The sequence below is a fragment of the Martes martes genome, assembly GCF_963455335.1.
Source record: "Martes martes genome assembly, chromosome: 8".
Classification (NCBI taxonomy): Eukaryota; Metazoa; Chordata; class Mammalia; order Carnivora; family Mustelidae; genus Martes; species Martes martes.
In genome coordinates this window covers 91,976,244-91,993,188 of record NC_137895.1, presented here as the reverse complement: position 1 = coordinate 91,993,188, position 16,945 = coordinate 91,976,244, and the positions used below count along the sequence as shown (strand labels likewise).

The following is a 16,945-nucleotide window of genomic DNA, read 5'->3' as shown; positions in this document are numbered from 1 at the left end:
AATGAGGACATGGCTGACCACACAGATGGTCCTGAAAGCTTCCCCAAGAGGTTGACCCTTCTCTGAGAAAGTTACCCTTGATAGAAGTCTCCCTTCCCTTAGAACTATTCAAAACTGCCCAATGAAACTTTTGATTCAAAAATTAGGACTCTGTGGTAAATCTATCCTTCGGAGAGAATGTTCCCAGCATCAGGACAGATTATTTCAGTTTGAGTGGGAAATGGTTTGGCTCTTTCTACACATGGTAGACACGAATGGAATAAGGAAATGGGGGTGGGAGGAAGGAGGAGAAGCTCACCTCACTTGTGTTTAATATCTCCTGTCTTCTTCCCAAATGTGGCCCCATTCCGGGAGGCCTAAAGGATAGGAGATGAAAGGTAAAAGAGGGAAGAGGAAGTAGACTCTTGGGGGTTGGGATGACAGAGACAAGGGTGAGTTGGAGGCACGGGGCTCTGCTGCTTTGTTTCACTTCCTGGTGCTTCAAGAGTTGGGTAGGAAGCAAGGTAGGTGGGGTGATTGTGGGACTGTTCTGTGGCAGGAGCTACTTCCAGGACTAGATCTGACCTGGAGCTGTAGTGACCCCTTGACGTCAGCAGGGCCTCAACCGTTATGCAAATCACATTTACAAGACGCTCCTAAGCAGGCCTTTCCAGCTGGATGCCCAGACTCCAAATACAGTTGAGGTACCCCTAGGGAGTTAATAATGATGGCTAATATATATGCAACTCTCACGTTATGCCAAGTCCTTGGTCTAAGCACTTTTCATGTATTAACCCATTTCATTCTCACAACCACCCAGTGAAGTAGTTACTATTATTATCCCTGTATTACAGATGAAGAAACAGAGATAAGTAATTTACCCAAGATCACAGAGCTAAGTGTCCAGAATTCCAGTGCAGACCATCCGGTTTCAGATCCTGCATTCTCATTCTATTACACTGGACACTACTGTGAGAAGATACAAAATATCTTTATACAGTAGCTCATTTAACCCAGGTATTTCTGAGTATCTCGGGCCCTGTAATTCCATAGGTCTGTGAAGTCTTTCTCAATCTGAGACCTCAATATGGAAATCTCTCAAAGTGTACAAACTGTCTTGGTCTCTCAGCACCCATCTTGCCCCAAGATTTTAAATCTAGGGACCTGTGAAGCCAGATCAGTTTGAGAGACCCTCTGAATTAAGGTGTTTTTCTCTCCATCTTTGACTTCTGACCGATTCTAGGACCCCTGTGAATCCTGGAAGTCTAAATTACGAAGTCCTTTTCTTTTTAAAAAGATTTTATTTATTTGAGAGAGAGATTGAGTGGGAGCGTGCGAGAGAGAGCATGAGTGGGGGGAGGGGTAAAGGGAGAGGGAGCAGCAGGCTCCCCGCTGAGCAGGGAGCCCCAGGTGGGATGATCACGACCTGAGCCAAAGGCAGATGCCACCCAGGCACCCCTGGAATCCTTTTATTACAGTGTACTTAGCAGCCTTTATTAAGAGAGAAATCCTTTAACATTCTATCCTTGGTGAGAAGTTCCTTCCATCAGGGAGGCCCTCTCTGCGGCCTTTAGAAACTGCGCTAAAGCGCCGTGGAGACATCTCACAACCTGGCCCCATTCCACAGCAGTTCAAGCTCAGAATCAGACCCCAAGAATCCCTGAAAATAACCGTTGGTGCTAAATCTCTAAGAGTTTGGGGTAAGCAAATGTCCCAATTTGCTGTGCTCATCCCTCTCTGAGGAAGAATGCCCAGCTTCAAGAGGTAGGGAAATTTGTTAGCTGAGGGGTCTTGCTCCCTGGGACTACCATTGGAGCATGTGGGGAAGGGATCATCACAGATGGGTGTTTCAGACGGATGCTTACAGAATCGTAAAAGCCACGGCTAGTTGGGCCGCCTTAAGAGCCTGGCTCCCGCTTCCTTTTTTCTCTCTCATGCCTGAAAATGATAGGAAATGCCGGCGAGTTTCGGGGGCAACAGGGTGAAAGGTGGCGGAGTAGCTCACAAGAGCACCGCGGACAGAGGGGGTGGACTGGACCATGCTGGGAATACCCAGCATACGATTCCCAGTACTTTACCTTGGGCGTTCCTAATTCTAGAGTTTCTAAAGTTCTAGGGAGTAAAAGGTCGGCTTCCAAGCGAGTTCTCTAGTTTTGCTCAAAGAAAGCTTAAACGAGAAAAGGCGACGTTTCACGACACCAGATACGGCCAGGGTCTGACACCGTTTGTCCCCACCGGGGGCCCGTAACCGTGTCTTTGCCCAGCCCTTACGTCGCGCGTCTTCTCGCGGAGCCGTCTGTACCTGGATCCTTCTGATTGGCTTAGGTGAGCCCCACGCCCTTCCTGATTGGAAGCTCTGACTGGGAGAGCAACGTCTTTTCCGCCTTAGGGTTTGGTTGAGCGTCAGGCGCGGGGGAGAATTGGGGAAACTGGAATTTCCCGCGGAGGTGACGGCGCTTTCTCTCCCCCTACTCGTTTTAATTCCACGCGCTCCAAAATATCCGCCATGGAGAAATCTTGGTAATGACCCAATCCCCATAAGCATCCCAAGAACACATCTGACCCCTGCCCTAATCCCTCCCCTCTCCGCTGCCTGGGAAGAATTCTGGGTAATTGATTTCTCTGGTTCCCCTAGAGAATTGTGGGTAACTAGGCATTTTCATCATGTCCCCCCATCCCCGCCCCAATTGTGGGTAACTGGACATTCTTATTTTTCCCTGGAGAATCCTGGGTAACATGCAGAGGATTCTGGGAAACTGACTTCTCTCGTTCTCACCTACCAACCCCCTACCCCTCATCACTAATTTTGGGAAACAAGCACCTTAGCCCCTCTGCCTAACTCCTGTCCCGCAGTTGCTGGTCTTTCCACTGATGGTTCTGGGGTGAACCAGGCAAGTGAGCAGACCTGAAGGGAGGTGGAAAGGAAGTCAAGTATTAGGTTAGATAGTGGGGGTGGTGGGGAGTACAGAGGGCCTAGAGGAGAAAAAGGGACAAGACTTCCACCTCTACCCCTGCTGCCCTTTCCCTTCCTGCCTGCTTCATCCCCTACCTGGCCTTCTCACCTCTGCCTGCCTCATCTCCCTCCTGCTCAGATAATCGAGAACACACTAAATACAAATACTTGGGCCTGCCACTGACTCAGCTGCCTCTTTCCCTTTGCAGGCCAGGATGTCCATTCTAGGCCCACTGGTGCTGTTCTGCTGAAGGTTGGGTCAGGCCTCTTAAGGGGCTGTTGCAAGGGAGGGTGTGACAAGGGTCTAATCTGCCATCGTCGTCATGAACTTCGAGGGTCTGGACCCTGGACTGGCAGAATATGCCCCAGCCATGCATTCTGCCCTGGACCCTGTCCTGGATGCCCATCTGAACCCAAGTCTGCTACAGAATGTGGAGCTGGATCCAGAGGGGGTGGCCTTGGAGGCTCTTCCCGTCCAGGAGTCAGTGCACATAATGGAAGGTGTCTACTCTGAATTGCACAGTGTGGTGGCTGAAGTGGGTGTGCCTGTCTCCGTCTCCCACTTTGACTTGCACGAGGAGATGCTGTGGGTGGGAAGCCACGGGGTAAGAACTGTACCCCTTTGTAAGGGATGAAAGGAGTTGTTGGTTTTTTATCTGGTTTTAGCCCAAGGGCAGCTGTTTTACTGGGAACCAGACTGAGTTGAGGTGATGAGAGTTAGTTAGTTAGGTCTCTAAGTTAGGAGGAGGGGAGTGAAAGGAACCATAGGATCCAGGGAGAAGTTACATAGGCGTTCTTTTCCAAAGAAATAGGAATCGTCCTATTTCTACCACTATTTGCTCCTTCCAAGCTTTGATTAATCTTGTTAACTGTACCCATCAGTTAGCCTGTAGTCAAATCCAGTCTCTAATACCCCTCCTCTGTTTCCCATTTTTAAAAAGAGATTTTATTTATTTGACAGAAAGAGATCGCAAGTAGGTAGAGAGAGGGGGAAGCAGGCTCCCCGCCAAGCAGAGAGCCTGATGCAGGGCTCGATCCCAGAACCCTGAGACCATGACCTTAGTCGAAGGCAGGAGCTTAACCCACTGAGCTGCCCAGGCACCCCCCATTTTTTTAATTATAGAATGTTTAACACGTGTTTCTGCTACCTTACATGGAATCATTTTGTCTTTGGCTGATTTTAGTCTCTGCGAGAGCAGTTATCAATGTTAATTTTTTTTTTTTAATGTGTATCTATATTGCCAGTATGCTAGGGAGCCCAAGACTTTGTAAGAAATAACATGTTATCCTTGGTTGACTAATTTACCTTCCCTAGAGCATGAATTTTGCTTTTCCCATTAGAAAGAATGAGCTTTTTTTAAAAGATTTTATTTATTTATTTGACACAGAGAGAGAGAGAGAGATCACAAGTAGGCAGAGAGGCGGGCGGGGGGGTGGGAAGCAGACTCCCTGCTGAGCAGAGAGCCCGATTCGGGGCTCGATCCCAGGACCCTGAGATCATGACCTGAGGCAGAGGCTTAACCCACTGAGCCACCCAGGCGCCACTAGAATGAGCTTTTTTGATAATACATTCATTTCAGTAGGCAGTCTTTACTGCTATGCTAGGCCCATGGAATAAAGCTAAATAAAACATAATCCTTGCCCTCAAGGAATTTATAAAACAAAGAGGAAAAAAGGATACATAAACAGATAACTTCATGCTACTTTGGAAGAAACTAAACTTTCATTTATTAATTAGTGAATTAATTAAAATATAAGAAATAAGATACAAGAAATAAAATATAAACTACTAAGTGCCAGTATAAATATATGTACTGGGTGGAGAAGGGTCAGAGGGCCTTCAGAAGGAAATGACACCTGAAGTGAGTTTTTGAGAGGTGAGTAGGAATCAGGTGAAGAAGAAGGGAAAATGCTGTCTTGGCCAAAGCAACAGGATAAAGATTTCCAAGATACTATACAATGTGATTGCAGAGTACAGGAACTATAAGCAATGAGGGTTTACTGCACTGGGAGAGAAAGGTGAAGAGATAGACATGACTTCATTTAACTAGTGTTTTTTGAGCACCTACTAAGTGCTAGACCTTGCTCTGTGGTCTACGTTTAGAATGAACATTTAATAAGGCAACAAAAATACATTTATAATACATTAAGTGTTGTTTAGTATCTCTAAGGAAAATAAAGTGGAGTAAGGGGGTTGAGGTAATGAAGGTGGGAGATGTTACTGTTTTAGATAGTTGGTCAGGGAGAGGTCTCTCTGATGAAGCCACATTTGAATAGAGACCTGAATACAGGCCACACTGTCCATTCTAAGTCCCCTAGAAGGGAGAGAGGAAGCCATGTAGCTATTTGGGGGAAAAACATTCTAGAAAAACCTCATATGCTGTGTTAAGAGAGCTTGGGCTTGATCCTTCACACCACTGAAGATTTTTTTATCCAGAATGATAAGGTTAGGTTTGTATCTTAGAGTGCCAAGGTAGAAGTAGAGACTTTGATTTAAGGGGGACGGGGCAGGACTCCATGAGATCAGTTGTAGGTTATTGTAGCAGTTCACATAGAATATGAAGGCCTGAATGATGAAGCACTGTAGAGATACGTACATGGGAACAGATTTGGGAAATATTTAGGAAGTAAACAAGACTTAAATTGACTACCAGTGACTTAGTCCATTACATGGGTCATGGTGCCATAAGGAATATAGTTAAGAATTGAGGTGAGATAAAAATAATGAATTTAACTGGGAATGTAATGAGTTTAGGGTTCCCATGGAATTATCTGAAAGGAGATGTTTAGTAGGTATTTGAATGTATAAGTCTGAAGCTTGCGGCAGCAGTCTAGGCTAGGGAAGGGAGTTAGGATCTATCAGTTTAAAAACATGGATGGTGAAAACCTTGAGAGTGGATGAGATTACCTAGGAGGACTAAAGAGAAAATTGTGGACTGGGAATAGCCATGTTTCAAGAGTGGTCTGAAGGAACACGTAAGGAGAAGGTATGAGTTAAGAGTCAGGAGAGAAACCAGTAGTGAATGATGTCATAGGAGCTAAGTGTGGAATGAGTTTCACATTTTCTCTGTTCCAGCCTGTGACCCACAGTACACATTTCCCAGATGGCTGGTAGAGATTAAGACTTGACTCTGGAATGTCAGAAAGCCAGTGGAGGATCGGATGGACCCATGTCCTTGACCTGAAACTGTTCTAACCAACCGAGCCATTACCTATTCAGCAGGGTCATTGTGAGGATAAAATGAGGTAGAGTTTACAAAAGTACTTTGTAAAGCATTAAATGAACATAGACAGTATCATCAATGTCTTTATCACTTAGATTGGTCCCCAGGCTTATGCCTTGGGGGCTGCTAACCAGAAAGGCCAAGCAAGAATGGAAGAAAGCTGAACGAGGACTGTCCAGTCCCTGACCTATATCTGGGATGGCCCTGCCCATCCATTCAGGGTGTGTCTCATCTTTTCTCCCCCAACAGGGCCATGCTACTTCATTTTTCGGCCCAGCCTTGGAGCGTTACTCATCCTTTCAGGTCAATGGCAGTGATGACATTCGACAGATCCAGAGCCTAGAAAATGGTATCCTTTTTCTCACCAAGAACAACCTCAAGTATATGGCCCGTGGGGGCCTCATTATATTTGATTACCTGTAAGTGGCTTCTCAGCTCTGGACTGGGAAAGAGGGTCCCTCCTAGAACTGGAAGGCTAAAGGATTAGAAGCTTTTGAGGGCCTGGTCCCTTAGCCTTTTCTCTCTGCCACAGGCTAGATGAGAGTGAGGATATGCACAGTCTCCTGCTGACTGACAGCAGCACTCTGCTTGTCGGTGGGCTGCAGAACCACATACTGGAGATTGACCTTAACACTGTCCAGGAGACTCAGAAGGTACAAGCCTGGGGGAAAGACCCAGGCAGGGTCTGAGACTTTTGGGAGGCTGGGGGTATACCTGAGCTGGGAACATGACTAAGTGTATGTGCGACCTTTCTGTTCCTTTGGTCTGTGGGAAGAATTATTCTCACTGGTTTTTCCTACTTTCCTCCCCAGTATGCGGTTGAGATGCCTGGAGTCACTATTATGAGACAGACAAATCGTTTCTTCTTCTGTGGCCACACGTCTGGCAAGGTGACTCTGTGTTTCTTCCTACCACAAGGCCCTGTTTCATCAGACATGTGCTTGGGCTCTTCCTTTCCCTCAAAGCTGGGGCCATAGTTGGGGCGGGGGCGGGGGTGGGGAACTGGAGGAATGAAGGGAGTTCCTCCTCAGCCACAATGTACTAGATTATCTTTCAGCCTGATGGTTTCTATTGTAACTAGATACTTTCAAGGCACAAGAATAAACAAAGAGTTCTCTTGGGGGGTCCCTTCCAGCTCCTGGCTTCTCTTTCTGCCTTTCCTGTGCTTTGATTGCCCATATCCTAGAGCCTTAGTTCTTTGGGCAGGGACCTCACAGGGTGAGGTAGGTGGCAGGTACCTTTCATGACGCCAGTGTTGGAGGATAACCAAGTCCTCTCTTCTTCAGGTTTCCCTGCGAGACCTCCGTACTTTTAAGGTGGAGCATGAGTTCGATGCTTTCTCAGGGAGTCTGTCAGATTTTGATGTGCATGGCAACCTGCTGGCCGCCTGCGGCTTCTCCAGCCGCCTCACCGGCCTGGCCTGTGACCGTTTCCTCAAGGTGTATGATCTGCGCATGATGCGCGCCATCACACCCCTTCAAGTACACGTGGATCCTGCCTTCTTGCGCTTCATCCCCACCTATACTTCTCGACTTGCTATCATCTCCCAGTCAGGTAGGAACGGATGTAGGGAGGGGTAGGGGGCATTGATGAGTGAAGGAGAACTAGGCGCCGGAAGGCCTGTACTCCCAGAACCCTCGCCAGAAACAGTAACCTTTCAGTGGGCTGTCAGGATCATGCTTAGGTTTGGCCAGAGATTAGGACTTCCATTTTCTCCCTCCGCGTGAAGAACACAGAACAAGATAAAGGTAGAGCAGGCAAATCAACTTTAGAACTGCCTTTACTGGTACCGGACTTGCCTGTGGTTTATGGGAAGGCATCAGGTGGTCTTCTTTGTATCTCTAGGCATGAACTTAGGCGCCATCTTTCCTTGATACCAGGGCATAAGACGATGGCCCCCTTTGAACTTCGAGGGCTCATTGAGCTTCCTCCTCTCTTCTAGGGCAGTGCCAGTTTTGTGAGCCCACAGGCCTTGCCAACCCAGCAGACATCTTTCATGTGAATCCTGTGGGGCCTCTGCTAATGACGTTTGATGTATCAGCCAGCAAGCAGGCCCTGGCCTTTGGGGATTCTGAGGGCTGTGTGCACCTCTGGACTGATTCCCCTGAGCCTTCCTTCAACCCTTACTCCCGTGAGACCGAGTTCGCTTTGCCCTGTCTCGTGGACTCACTGCCTCCTCTGGACTGGAGCCAAGACCTGCTGCCTCTTTCCCTCATCCCTGTCCCACTCACCACTGACACACTTCTCTCTGACTGGCCTGCTGCCAACTCCGCTCCAGCTCCCAGGTTGTACCTTATATCTGGGCCAAAAGGAGGGAGTGGGGAAGGGCCAGGATACCAGGATTCTCAGCAAGCCCTGTAGGAGTAGCCGTCTTTCCTGATTTTTGACTGCCTTCATTATCTTTTTTTCTGGCTCCTTGGGGGTTGGGGATTTGATGGGCAGACCCCACAACCTTCAGGCCTAGAACTGTACTGCATTACAGGCGAGCACCCCCTGTGGATGCAGAGATTCTCCGCACCATGAAGAAGGTGGGCTTCATTGGCTATGCACCCAACCCCCGCACCCGGTTGCGCAATCAGGTATGTTCAAAGGGGAGAGGGTCAGCCCTAACCCTGGCATTTCTCCTGTCTTGGTTCTTTACTAGTCCTCAGCAGTTTTCAGTTTTAGGTCAGTCAGTGAAGTTTTTTTGAGGCCTACTGAATTGAAGGTACCATGCCAAGTGTTAGGGAGGATTCAGAGACACAGAAGATAGTCTTTGCTGTTAAGAAGTTTAGTACTTGGTTGGTAAAGATAAGACCTGTCTGTAACAAGTTATTTATATTCTCTGGTGAAATGCGGAAGGAATGTTAGTTCAGTGCCAGGGGCCGTCTGGAGAAAAAGTGTTACTCTAGGCCAGAGTGGTCAGGGAAGACATACCGAAAAAGGTGGATAGATTGAGCTGGAAAGGTGAAAGATGGGTAAGTAGAAAGTAATATGGGAGCACGTTCAAGATGAGAGATCAGTGTTAGCAAAGGTCTCAAGAAGCATAACTGTGAAAGGCATGTCTGATGGGGACTGTGCTGGGACCAGTCTGCCTACAGTGGTGGCTTGTTTTGGGAAAGCACAAGGCGTTAAGGTTAGAAAGGGCCCAGTTGTGAAACCTTGATACCAGTGTATAGTGGGAGAACTGATGCACTGAAATAGGCATTTTGGAAGAGTTTGGTAGTGGGATGTTGGACAGAGTGAATGTGCAGAGCCCGGCGTGGGAGCCATCATTGTTGTCCGGCTTTGACGAGGTCAGGTGGTGGCAGTGGGGAAAAAGGGAAGCAGTGGCTGCTGAAAACCCCATGAAATCAGAAAGTTCAGTGTTGGGATCAAAGTGAGGGGATACCAAAGATAATTAAGACATCCAGGGGTGCCTGGGTGGCTCAGTCATTAGGCGTCTGCCTTCAGCTCAGGTCTGGGATCAAGCCCTGCATCAGGCTCCCTGCTGAGCAGGGAGCCTGCTTTTCCCAGCCCCACTCCCCCTGCTTGTGTTCCCGTAATCGCTCTCTCTCTCTCTGTCAAATAAATAAATAAAATCTTAAAAAAAAAAAAAAAAGACATCCAATAAAATTACCTCTTCTTAAATATTCTAGATTCCTTATCGACTCAAGGAGTCAGACAGTGAATTTGACAGCTTCAGCCAGGTCACTGAGTCACCGATAGGGCGGGAAGAGGAGCCACATCTACACATGGTCTCTAAGAAATACCGCAAGGTGCTGGGGATACCAAGGAAGGAGCCCACTGGGATGTGGGGAAAGGTTCCCTGGGGAGAGGGGGGCATCATATGAGAAAGGACTGAAGGGCTCAGTCAAGACACCTTCACCTACCACCTGGACTCAGGAGGGAGGTTCTGGGGAAGGATCTGACTACTCAGAAGATATGGGGAACTCTGAGGATATCTTCATCTTGCTTAGACTGTTTCTGCCTCAGGTAACCATCAAATACTCCAAGCTAGGGCTGGAGGACTTTGACTTCAAACACTACAATAAGACCCTGTTTGCTGGCTTGGAGCCCCACATCCCCAATGCCTACTGTAACTGCATGATCCAGGTAAGGGTGGGTCCGCCTGCGACTTGAACACTACTGCCTTTCTCCTCTGTGGCCCCACACTCACTACTCTTTGTCCAGGCCTCTCCAGCCAAGCCCACTTGACTGTGGCCTCCGCCACTATTCTTTCTTGCTCCACAGCCATCAGGTCTCCTCTGTGTACTCTATTCTTCAGTGGCCTCCTGCTCTGTATTCTTCACCAGCTTGCTTAACCTTCCCATCTCTCTTCCTCCCTGTACCGGTTGCCTGCATCAGTTCTCTTGCTCTCTCCACCGCCGCCCCCCTAGGTGCTCTACTTCCTGGAACCTGTTCGCTGTCTAATCCAGAACCATCTTTGCCAGAAGGAGTTCTGCCTGGCATGTGAGCTGGGCTTCCTCTTCCACATGTTGGACCTCTCTCGGGGTGACCCTTGTCAGGTCAGTGTCTGGAGACCTGAGACCATAAAAGGGGAAGGGAAGTTCCCGGTAGGCATCTACATTGCTGTGCAAACAGCCACAAAAGAGAAAATTGCCCCATTTTATCAACACACTTCCTGGATTCCAGGGCAGTAATTTTCTTCGGGCATTCCGCACCATCCCTGAGGCGTCAGCCCTTGGTCTGATCCTGGCGGACTCAGATGAGGCTTCAGGCAAAGGCAATCTGGCCAGGCTTATTCAGAGGTGGAATCGCTTTATTCTCACTCAACTGCATCAGGACATGCAGGAGCTCGAAGTACCTCAGGCTTATCGAGGTGCTGGAGGCAGGTATGAAATCGGGCCTTGAACAGTGAAGGCCCCCCTGTGACTTCAGGGGTCTCCTCACTGGCTCCATGTGCATGCACTGCCTTCCCCACTCTTAGCAGCTTTTGCTCATCGGGGGACTCGGTCATCGGGCAGCTGTTCAGCTGTGAGATGGAGAACTGCAGCCTGTGCCGCTGTGGCAGCGAGACCGTGCGGGCCTCGTCCACCCTGCTCTTCACACTCTCCTACCCCGAAGGTAGCACCAGTGGAATACCCTGCAGCTGGGCTGGGAAGCCTCCCCCAGATGTCCCGTAACATCAAGGAGAGGGTGTTGGGGGGCTGACTGTAGACCAAAGGAAGAATGTAGAGCGAAGCATCCGGTTTCCCCTCAGATAAAACCGGGAAGAACTGTGACTTTGCTCAGGTGCTGAAGCGAAGCATCTGCCTAGAGCAGAATACACAGGCCTGGTGTGACAACTGTGAAAAGTACCAGCCCACGGTGAGTCCTCCCGCCTTGGGGACATGGCTGGGTCTCATCTGGGACGAGCCGTGTCAGCACTGCCATCCAGAGATGTATAGGGAGTGGGGAGAACCTCAGTTAGGAAGTGCAGGTCCAGGTTTTACTGTTCCCATCCAGGTTCCTTTCCTGTAGGCTCCCTGCCATTCCTTGTTTGTTTTGTCCTCTCAGATTCAGACCCGCAACATCCGCCATCTGCCAGATATTCTCGTCATCAACTGCGAGGTGAACAGTCTGAAAGAAGCTGATTTCTGGAGAATGCAGGCCGAGGTAAGGACCAGGTCTGGAAGCGGGGCTTTATGTGTACTTTTCACTTTTCTCTCCCTTCTGTGCTCCGTTTATGATTAATGTTCCTGGGGAATCCGATTTTTTTTTTAAGATTTTATTTATTTATTTGACAGGGAGACACAGCGAGAGAGGGAACACAAGCAAGGGGAGTGGGAGAGGGAGAAGCAGGCTTCTGACCGAGCAGGGAGCCCGATGCGGGGGTCCATCCCAGAACATTGGGATCATGACCTGAGCCAAAGGCAGATGCTTAAGGACTGAACCACCCAGGCATCCCCAATTGTTGTTGTTTTTAAGGTTTTATTTACCCATTCCGGAGAGAGAGAGCAAACAGTCACAGGGGGAGGAGCAAAGGGAGAGGGACAAACAGACTCTGTGCTGAGTGCAGAGCCTCACTCGGGGCTTGATTCTATGACCATGAGATCATCACCTGAGCTGAAACCAAGAGTCGGACATTTAACCAACTGAGCCAGCCAAGCACCCTGGGAATCAGATACTTTTTCTTTTGTGTTCAGGTTGCCTTCAAGATGGCAATAAAGAAGCATGGTGGGGAAATCTCCAAGAACAAGGAGTTTGCTTTGGCTGATTGGTAGGTGTGGCCTGAGGCAGCAGTCAAAGAATTGAGCTACCCAGTGGTTTCTCTTGTCACTGGCTAGATTTTAGAACAAACCTAATTCTCTTGTCCTGACAGGAAAGAACTAGGGAGTCCAGAGGGCATGCTGATGTGTTCCTCCATTGAGGAGTTGAAGAATGTCTGGCTTCCTTTCTCCATTCGCATGAAGATAACCAAGAACAAAGGGCTGGACGTTTGCAATTGGACTGATGGGGATGAGATACAGGTTGTTGAACAACTGGGAGGAGAAAGGGGAATAAGGGAGAGAAGGTTGGGACAGAAACAGGGCAAGGGGAAAATGGAATTTAGTATAGGGAAAAGAAATGGAATAAAGCCGAGTATTTCCCAGTTGTGGGCTTTTCCAGAGTGACTCAGTTCAGTATTAAGAGTCATAGATGGGCTAGAATGGAGATAAACCACCCTGGTCCCCCATCCCCATACCCCAAACTCCCTGTCCTCTATCCCCGTTCCCCTTCCTTCCCCATCCTTAAACTTAGCTTAGCAGCCTGGGTACCCCCCTCACAGTGGGGCCCAGCCAGGGCAGAGGAGGAGCATGGTGTCTCTGTGTATGACCTGATGGCTACTGTGGTACACATCCTGGACTCACGCACAGGGGGCAGCCTGGTGGCTCACATCAAAGTCGGAGAGACCTACCACCAGCGTAAGGAGGTGAGTGAGATTCTACAAGGCAGGGACACTCCTGGCGGTAGCCACAGTGGAGTCCCAGGTCTGTCGCTATCTTGAGTCTGAGCCAGAGTGGTCCAGCTGTCACTTTAGCGTCAGTCTTTTTTCTCTTATCTCCACAGGGTGTTACCCACCAGCAGTGGTATCTCTTCAATGACTTTCTTATTGAACCTATTGATAAGGTTAGTTGTAACACATTCTGTTCTTCCTTTCATCTCCCCTTCTCCTACCTTTCTCATCCTCCTCCTAGAGAATGCCATGCAGATTGCAGATTCGGGAGGGAGAGAGGGATCCTTAAGAATAAAAAGCATTGGGTGCCTGGGTGGCTCAGTGGGTTAAGGCTCTGCCTTTGGCTCAGGTCATGATCCCAGGGTCCTGGGATTGAGGCCCACGTTGGGCTCTCTGCTCAGCAGGGAGCCTACTTCCCTCTCTCTCTCCCTCTCTGCCTACTCGTGATCTCTCTCTCTCTGTCAAATAAATAAATAAAATCTTTAAAAAAAAAAAAAAAGAAAAAGCATTAGCAGAATTAAAAAATAGCACCTAGTTCTGTCTTCTCTCTGGCTAGGGAAAAAGGGGTATATATGTAGGCCATTAAGTGCTTTTTCTTTTATAGCACGAAGCTGTGCAGTTTGACATGAATTGGAAAGTGCCTGCTATCCTTTATTACGTCAAAAGGAATCTTAATTCCAAATACAACTTGAACAGTAAGTGGTACAGAGTAGACCAAAGGGTGTGGGCCATCAAGATTGGTCTTTAGGAAGAGATTATGTTAAGATTAGGATAGGTAGCAGTGTTAACATTTCCAGGGATACTAAAGAGAGTCCTGTTCATCAGGCCTAAATTTAGAACTTGGAAATCCCAAGGTGTAAAGGGGGAAGAGTTGATGGGGAGAAATCTGATCAAAATGGCTGAGGTTATGATTTTCAGTCTAATCATTCTTTTCCCCAAGTGAAGCTTTCTTCTTCTTTTAGAGGTTAACTCCTTACTAAGGCCCTTTTTGGTGTCTTTAAACCATAGTTTCCCTGCAGCTTTATTTTTCTGGATTTTTTGAGCTAAAGTCCAGAGCTAAAGTCTTATTCTTTCCTCTCTGCTTTTTTGTTTTTTTCATAACATATTCCTTAATAGTTTTCTGATTTGATCTATTCCATCCATCTGTTCATCAGCCATGATCTTTTTACTCACATGCTTTGATTATTTAGGGATCACAGCATAGACCCCAGTCTCTGGTCAGCCATCTGGGTTTCCCTCCTCTGGTTACTTCCCTGTCCCAAGCCATCTGTCTTCTGGACTTTTCCTTCCAGTCAAGAACCCTATTGAGGCAAGTGTCCTGCTGGCTGAAGCCTCACTAGCACGGAAGCAGCGGAAAACACATACTACCTTTATTCCACTGATGCTGAATGAGATGCCACAGGTTGGGGACCTGGTGGGCCTGGATGCTGAGTTTGTCACCCTTAATGAGGTAACAGAGTCCAAAGGGTGTGGTGTTGGAACAGAACTCTGGAGATATTAGGAGTCATAATTTTCTTATCAATTCTTGTCACGCAGGAGGAAGCAGAGTTACGCAGTGATGGCACTAAGTCTACCATCAAACCAAGCCAGATGTCAGTAGCAAGGATCACCTGTGTTCGGGGCCAGGGACCCAATGAGGGTATTCCCTTCATTGATGACTACATCTCTACCCAGGAGCAGGTATTAGGATATGGAGGTGCAAGTGAGCCAGACCTTGTGCATATGTAGAGTGCCCAAGACCCTCAGGAAGAGTGGTTGAGGGAGACTCTGCACCTCACTTCCTGAGTGGCTTATCCTTTTTTTTATGCCTAGGTGGTGGATTACTTGACTCAGTATTCGGGCATAAAGCCAGGAGACCTAGATGCCAAGATTTCCTCTAAGCACCTCACAACTCTCAAGTCTACCTACTTAAAGCTTCGTTTTCTTATAGACATTGGAGTCAAGTTTGTGGGTCATGGTCTGCAGAAGGACTTCCGGGTCATCAACCTCATGGTTCGGGCAGGGCTATTTTAAGAGTCTTTGAATGTGGGCCCTTGAGGGTATACGTTTTGCTTTCGGAAAATGGGAAATTACAGATCGCCTGCCTTCAGTCTCTCACTCTTTTATCTCTGCCAGGTGCCCAAGGACCAAGTCCTTGACACTGTCTATCTCTTTCACATGCCCCGAAAACGAATGATTTCCCTGCGATTCCTTGCTTGGTACTTTCTGGGTGAGTTGGTATTGGTGTACCTTGTAGGCCCCTGTGGTGCTCATCAGAGGAGTAGGGAGGACCCTGAGTTAGTAGTGAGAGTTACTTATGGATTTAAGAAGCTCCAATATCCCTCCGCACTAGGGATGGTGTTTGGCTCTTTCCCTTGGGGGCAGTCAAGTTTTTTATTGTTTACTGGGAGTTGGAGATGTGAGTAGGGCACATGGTCTTACCTTCCTTTGCTAGGTCCCAAACTGTTCACTTCTAATTCCCACAGACTTGAAGATTCAAGGGGAAACCCATGACAGTATTGAGGATGCCCGCACAGCCCTTCAGCTCTACCGAAAATATCTGGAGCTAAGCAAAAATGGCACTGAGCCTGAGTCCTTCCACAAAGTGCTCAAGGGTCTTTATGAGAAGGGCCGAAAGATGGACTGGAAGGTGCCTGAACCTGAGGGCCAGACAAGTCCCAAGAGTAAGACCTGGGATGGGACAAGGGAAACTGGACAGGGCGGGTTTTGACCGTGTATGTAAAGATTATACCCAGGGTGATAATAATAATCATGGTGATGTCAGCAACACTACCCCCCCATCTTGTATTTGTAAAGCACTCAGTAGTTTACAAAGCACTTAATCTTCCCAGCATTCAGTGAAGTAGATTTGATTACTGAAACTCTCCACTGATCCTAACCTCCTTTTCCCGGTTCTAAAATTTGCCCTCTAAAGTTTGCCCTCTTTTTCTCTTGCTTTTTCTACACTCACCTTAAGAGTTAATGCTCTTGGTTTTGTCTCTGACAGATGCAGCTGTCTTCTCCTCAGTGTTGGCGCTCTGACATCACCCTCTTCCAGCAAACTGCCCCCTCTCCCTTCAGTGTTCTGTGGCCCCAGAACTGGGAGATGGCTTCCCAAGCTGGCTATACCTTGTCCACTTCCGGAATTGGACCTGCTCAGGGTCTACAGATGGTGCTATTAATAGAACTGGAACGCAGCAGAGTTGTTGCAAAGGGAAGAGGAGCCAGATTCCTTTTTCATCCTTTGCAAAATAGAAGTCCAGAAACAGAGTCTAGAAATGACCCAAATGGAAAGTAATTGGTATTCTACATTAATATCCTGGGTAATTAATATCCAGGCCACACAAAAACAAAAACAAAACCCCACATAAAACAAAACAAATGCTCCTGGAACCAGTACTCTCAGTTCCTAGTTGGCTAAGGACTGAAGTCCTGGACAGTGACAGGCTTACAACAGTAGCTCAGGACAGCTCAAGTCTCTGACTGCTTGAGGGATGCCTGGAGGGGCCAGGACATCGAGTATTGGTGTTCCTAGCAAACCAGTGTTGCCAACACCATCATTGCCAAAAGGGCCTTTGGGTCCTAGACAAAGCTTGGCTGCTGGCTTCACTCCTGCTGACAGCTGAGAAGCATCTGTCTTCCATCCACTCTCCTGTTCCATGTTTTGTTATTTTTTAAAATTTTGTTTTAAACTGCATGTTTTATAAAATAAAAGCAAAAATATTATTGGCTGTTACCTATGTCATTAGAGATCTGGGAGTGTGGGATGCTCTGGCTTAAGCCCTTCTGCTTTCTTTCTATTGGCTTTCTAAAACTGGGGGAAAAAACCAAAGCTTTCAAATTCCCACCTAGAAATGAAGGTGAAGCTCTGGAGTCCAAAGTTAAAGATGTTGGAGGAATACAATTACGTCT

The 16,945-nt window shown here is 47.8% G+C and overlaps 1 protein-coding gene across 3 annotated transcripts; it reads left to right on the top strand.

Moving 5' to 3' along the window:
• Positions 1-2,367: 2,367 nt before the first annotated feature.
• PAN2 (poly(A) specific ribonuclease subunit PAN2) lies at positions 2,368-16,768 on the top strand. Of its 3 annotated transcripts, none has more exons than XM_080811207.1 (26): positions 2,368-2,499; positions 3,142-3,537; positions 6,406-6,575; positions 6,689-6,809; positions 6,969-7,046; positions 7,443-7,710; positions 8,099-8,441; positions 8,639-8,735; positions 9,774-9,893; positions 10,111-10,230; positions 10,515-10,643; positions 10,771-10,970; positions 11,069-11,202; positions 11,339-11,445; positions 11,635-11,733; positions 12,264-12,337; positions 12,440-12,587; positions 12,887-13,030; positions 13,168-13,227; positions 13,659-13,749; positions 14,347-14,504; positions 14,591-14,734; positions 14,867-15,046; positions 15,170-15,263; positions 15,520-15,717; positions 16,041-16,768. In XM_080811207.1, exons 2-26 carry the CDS (start codon positions 3,256-3,258, stop codon positions 16,073-16,075), a joined length of 3,594 nt encoding a protein of 1,197 aa, XP_080667333.1. In that variant the 5' UTR covers positions 2,368-2,499; positions 3,142-3,255; the 3' UTR covers positions 16,076-16,768. The 3 variants fall into 3 exon arrangements, with proteins under 3 accessions (XP_080667333.1, XP_080667334.1, XP_080667332.1); XM_080811208.1 differs by having other exon boundaries at positions 11,066-11,202; positions 14,347-14,456; XM_080811206.1 differs by having other exon boundaries at positions 11,066-11,202.
• Positions 16,769-16,945: the final 177 nt, after the last annotated feature.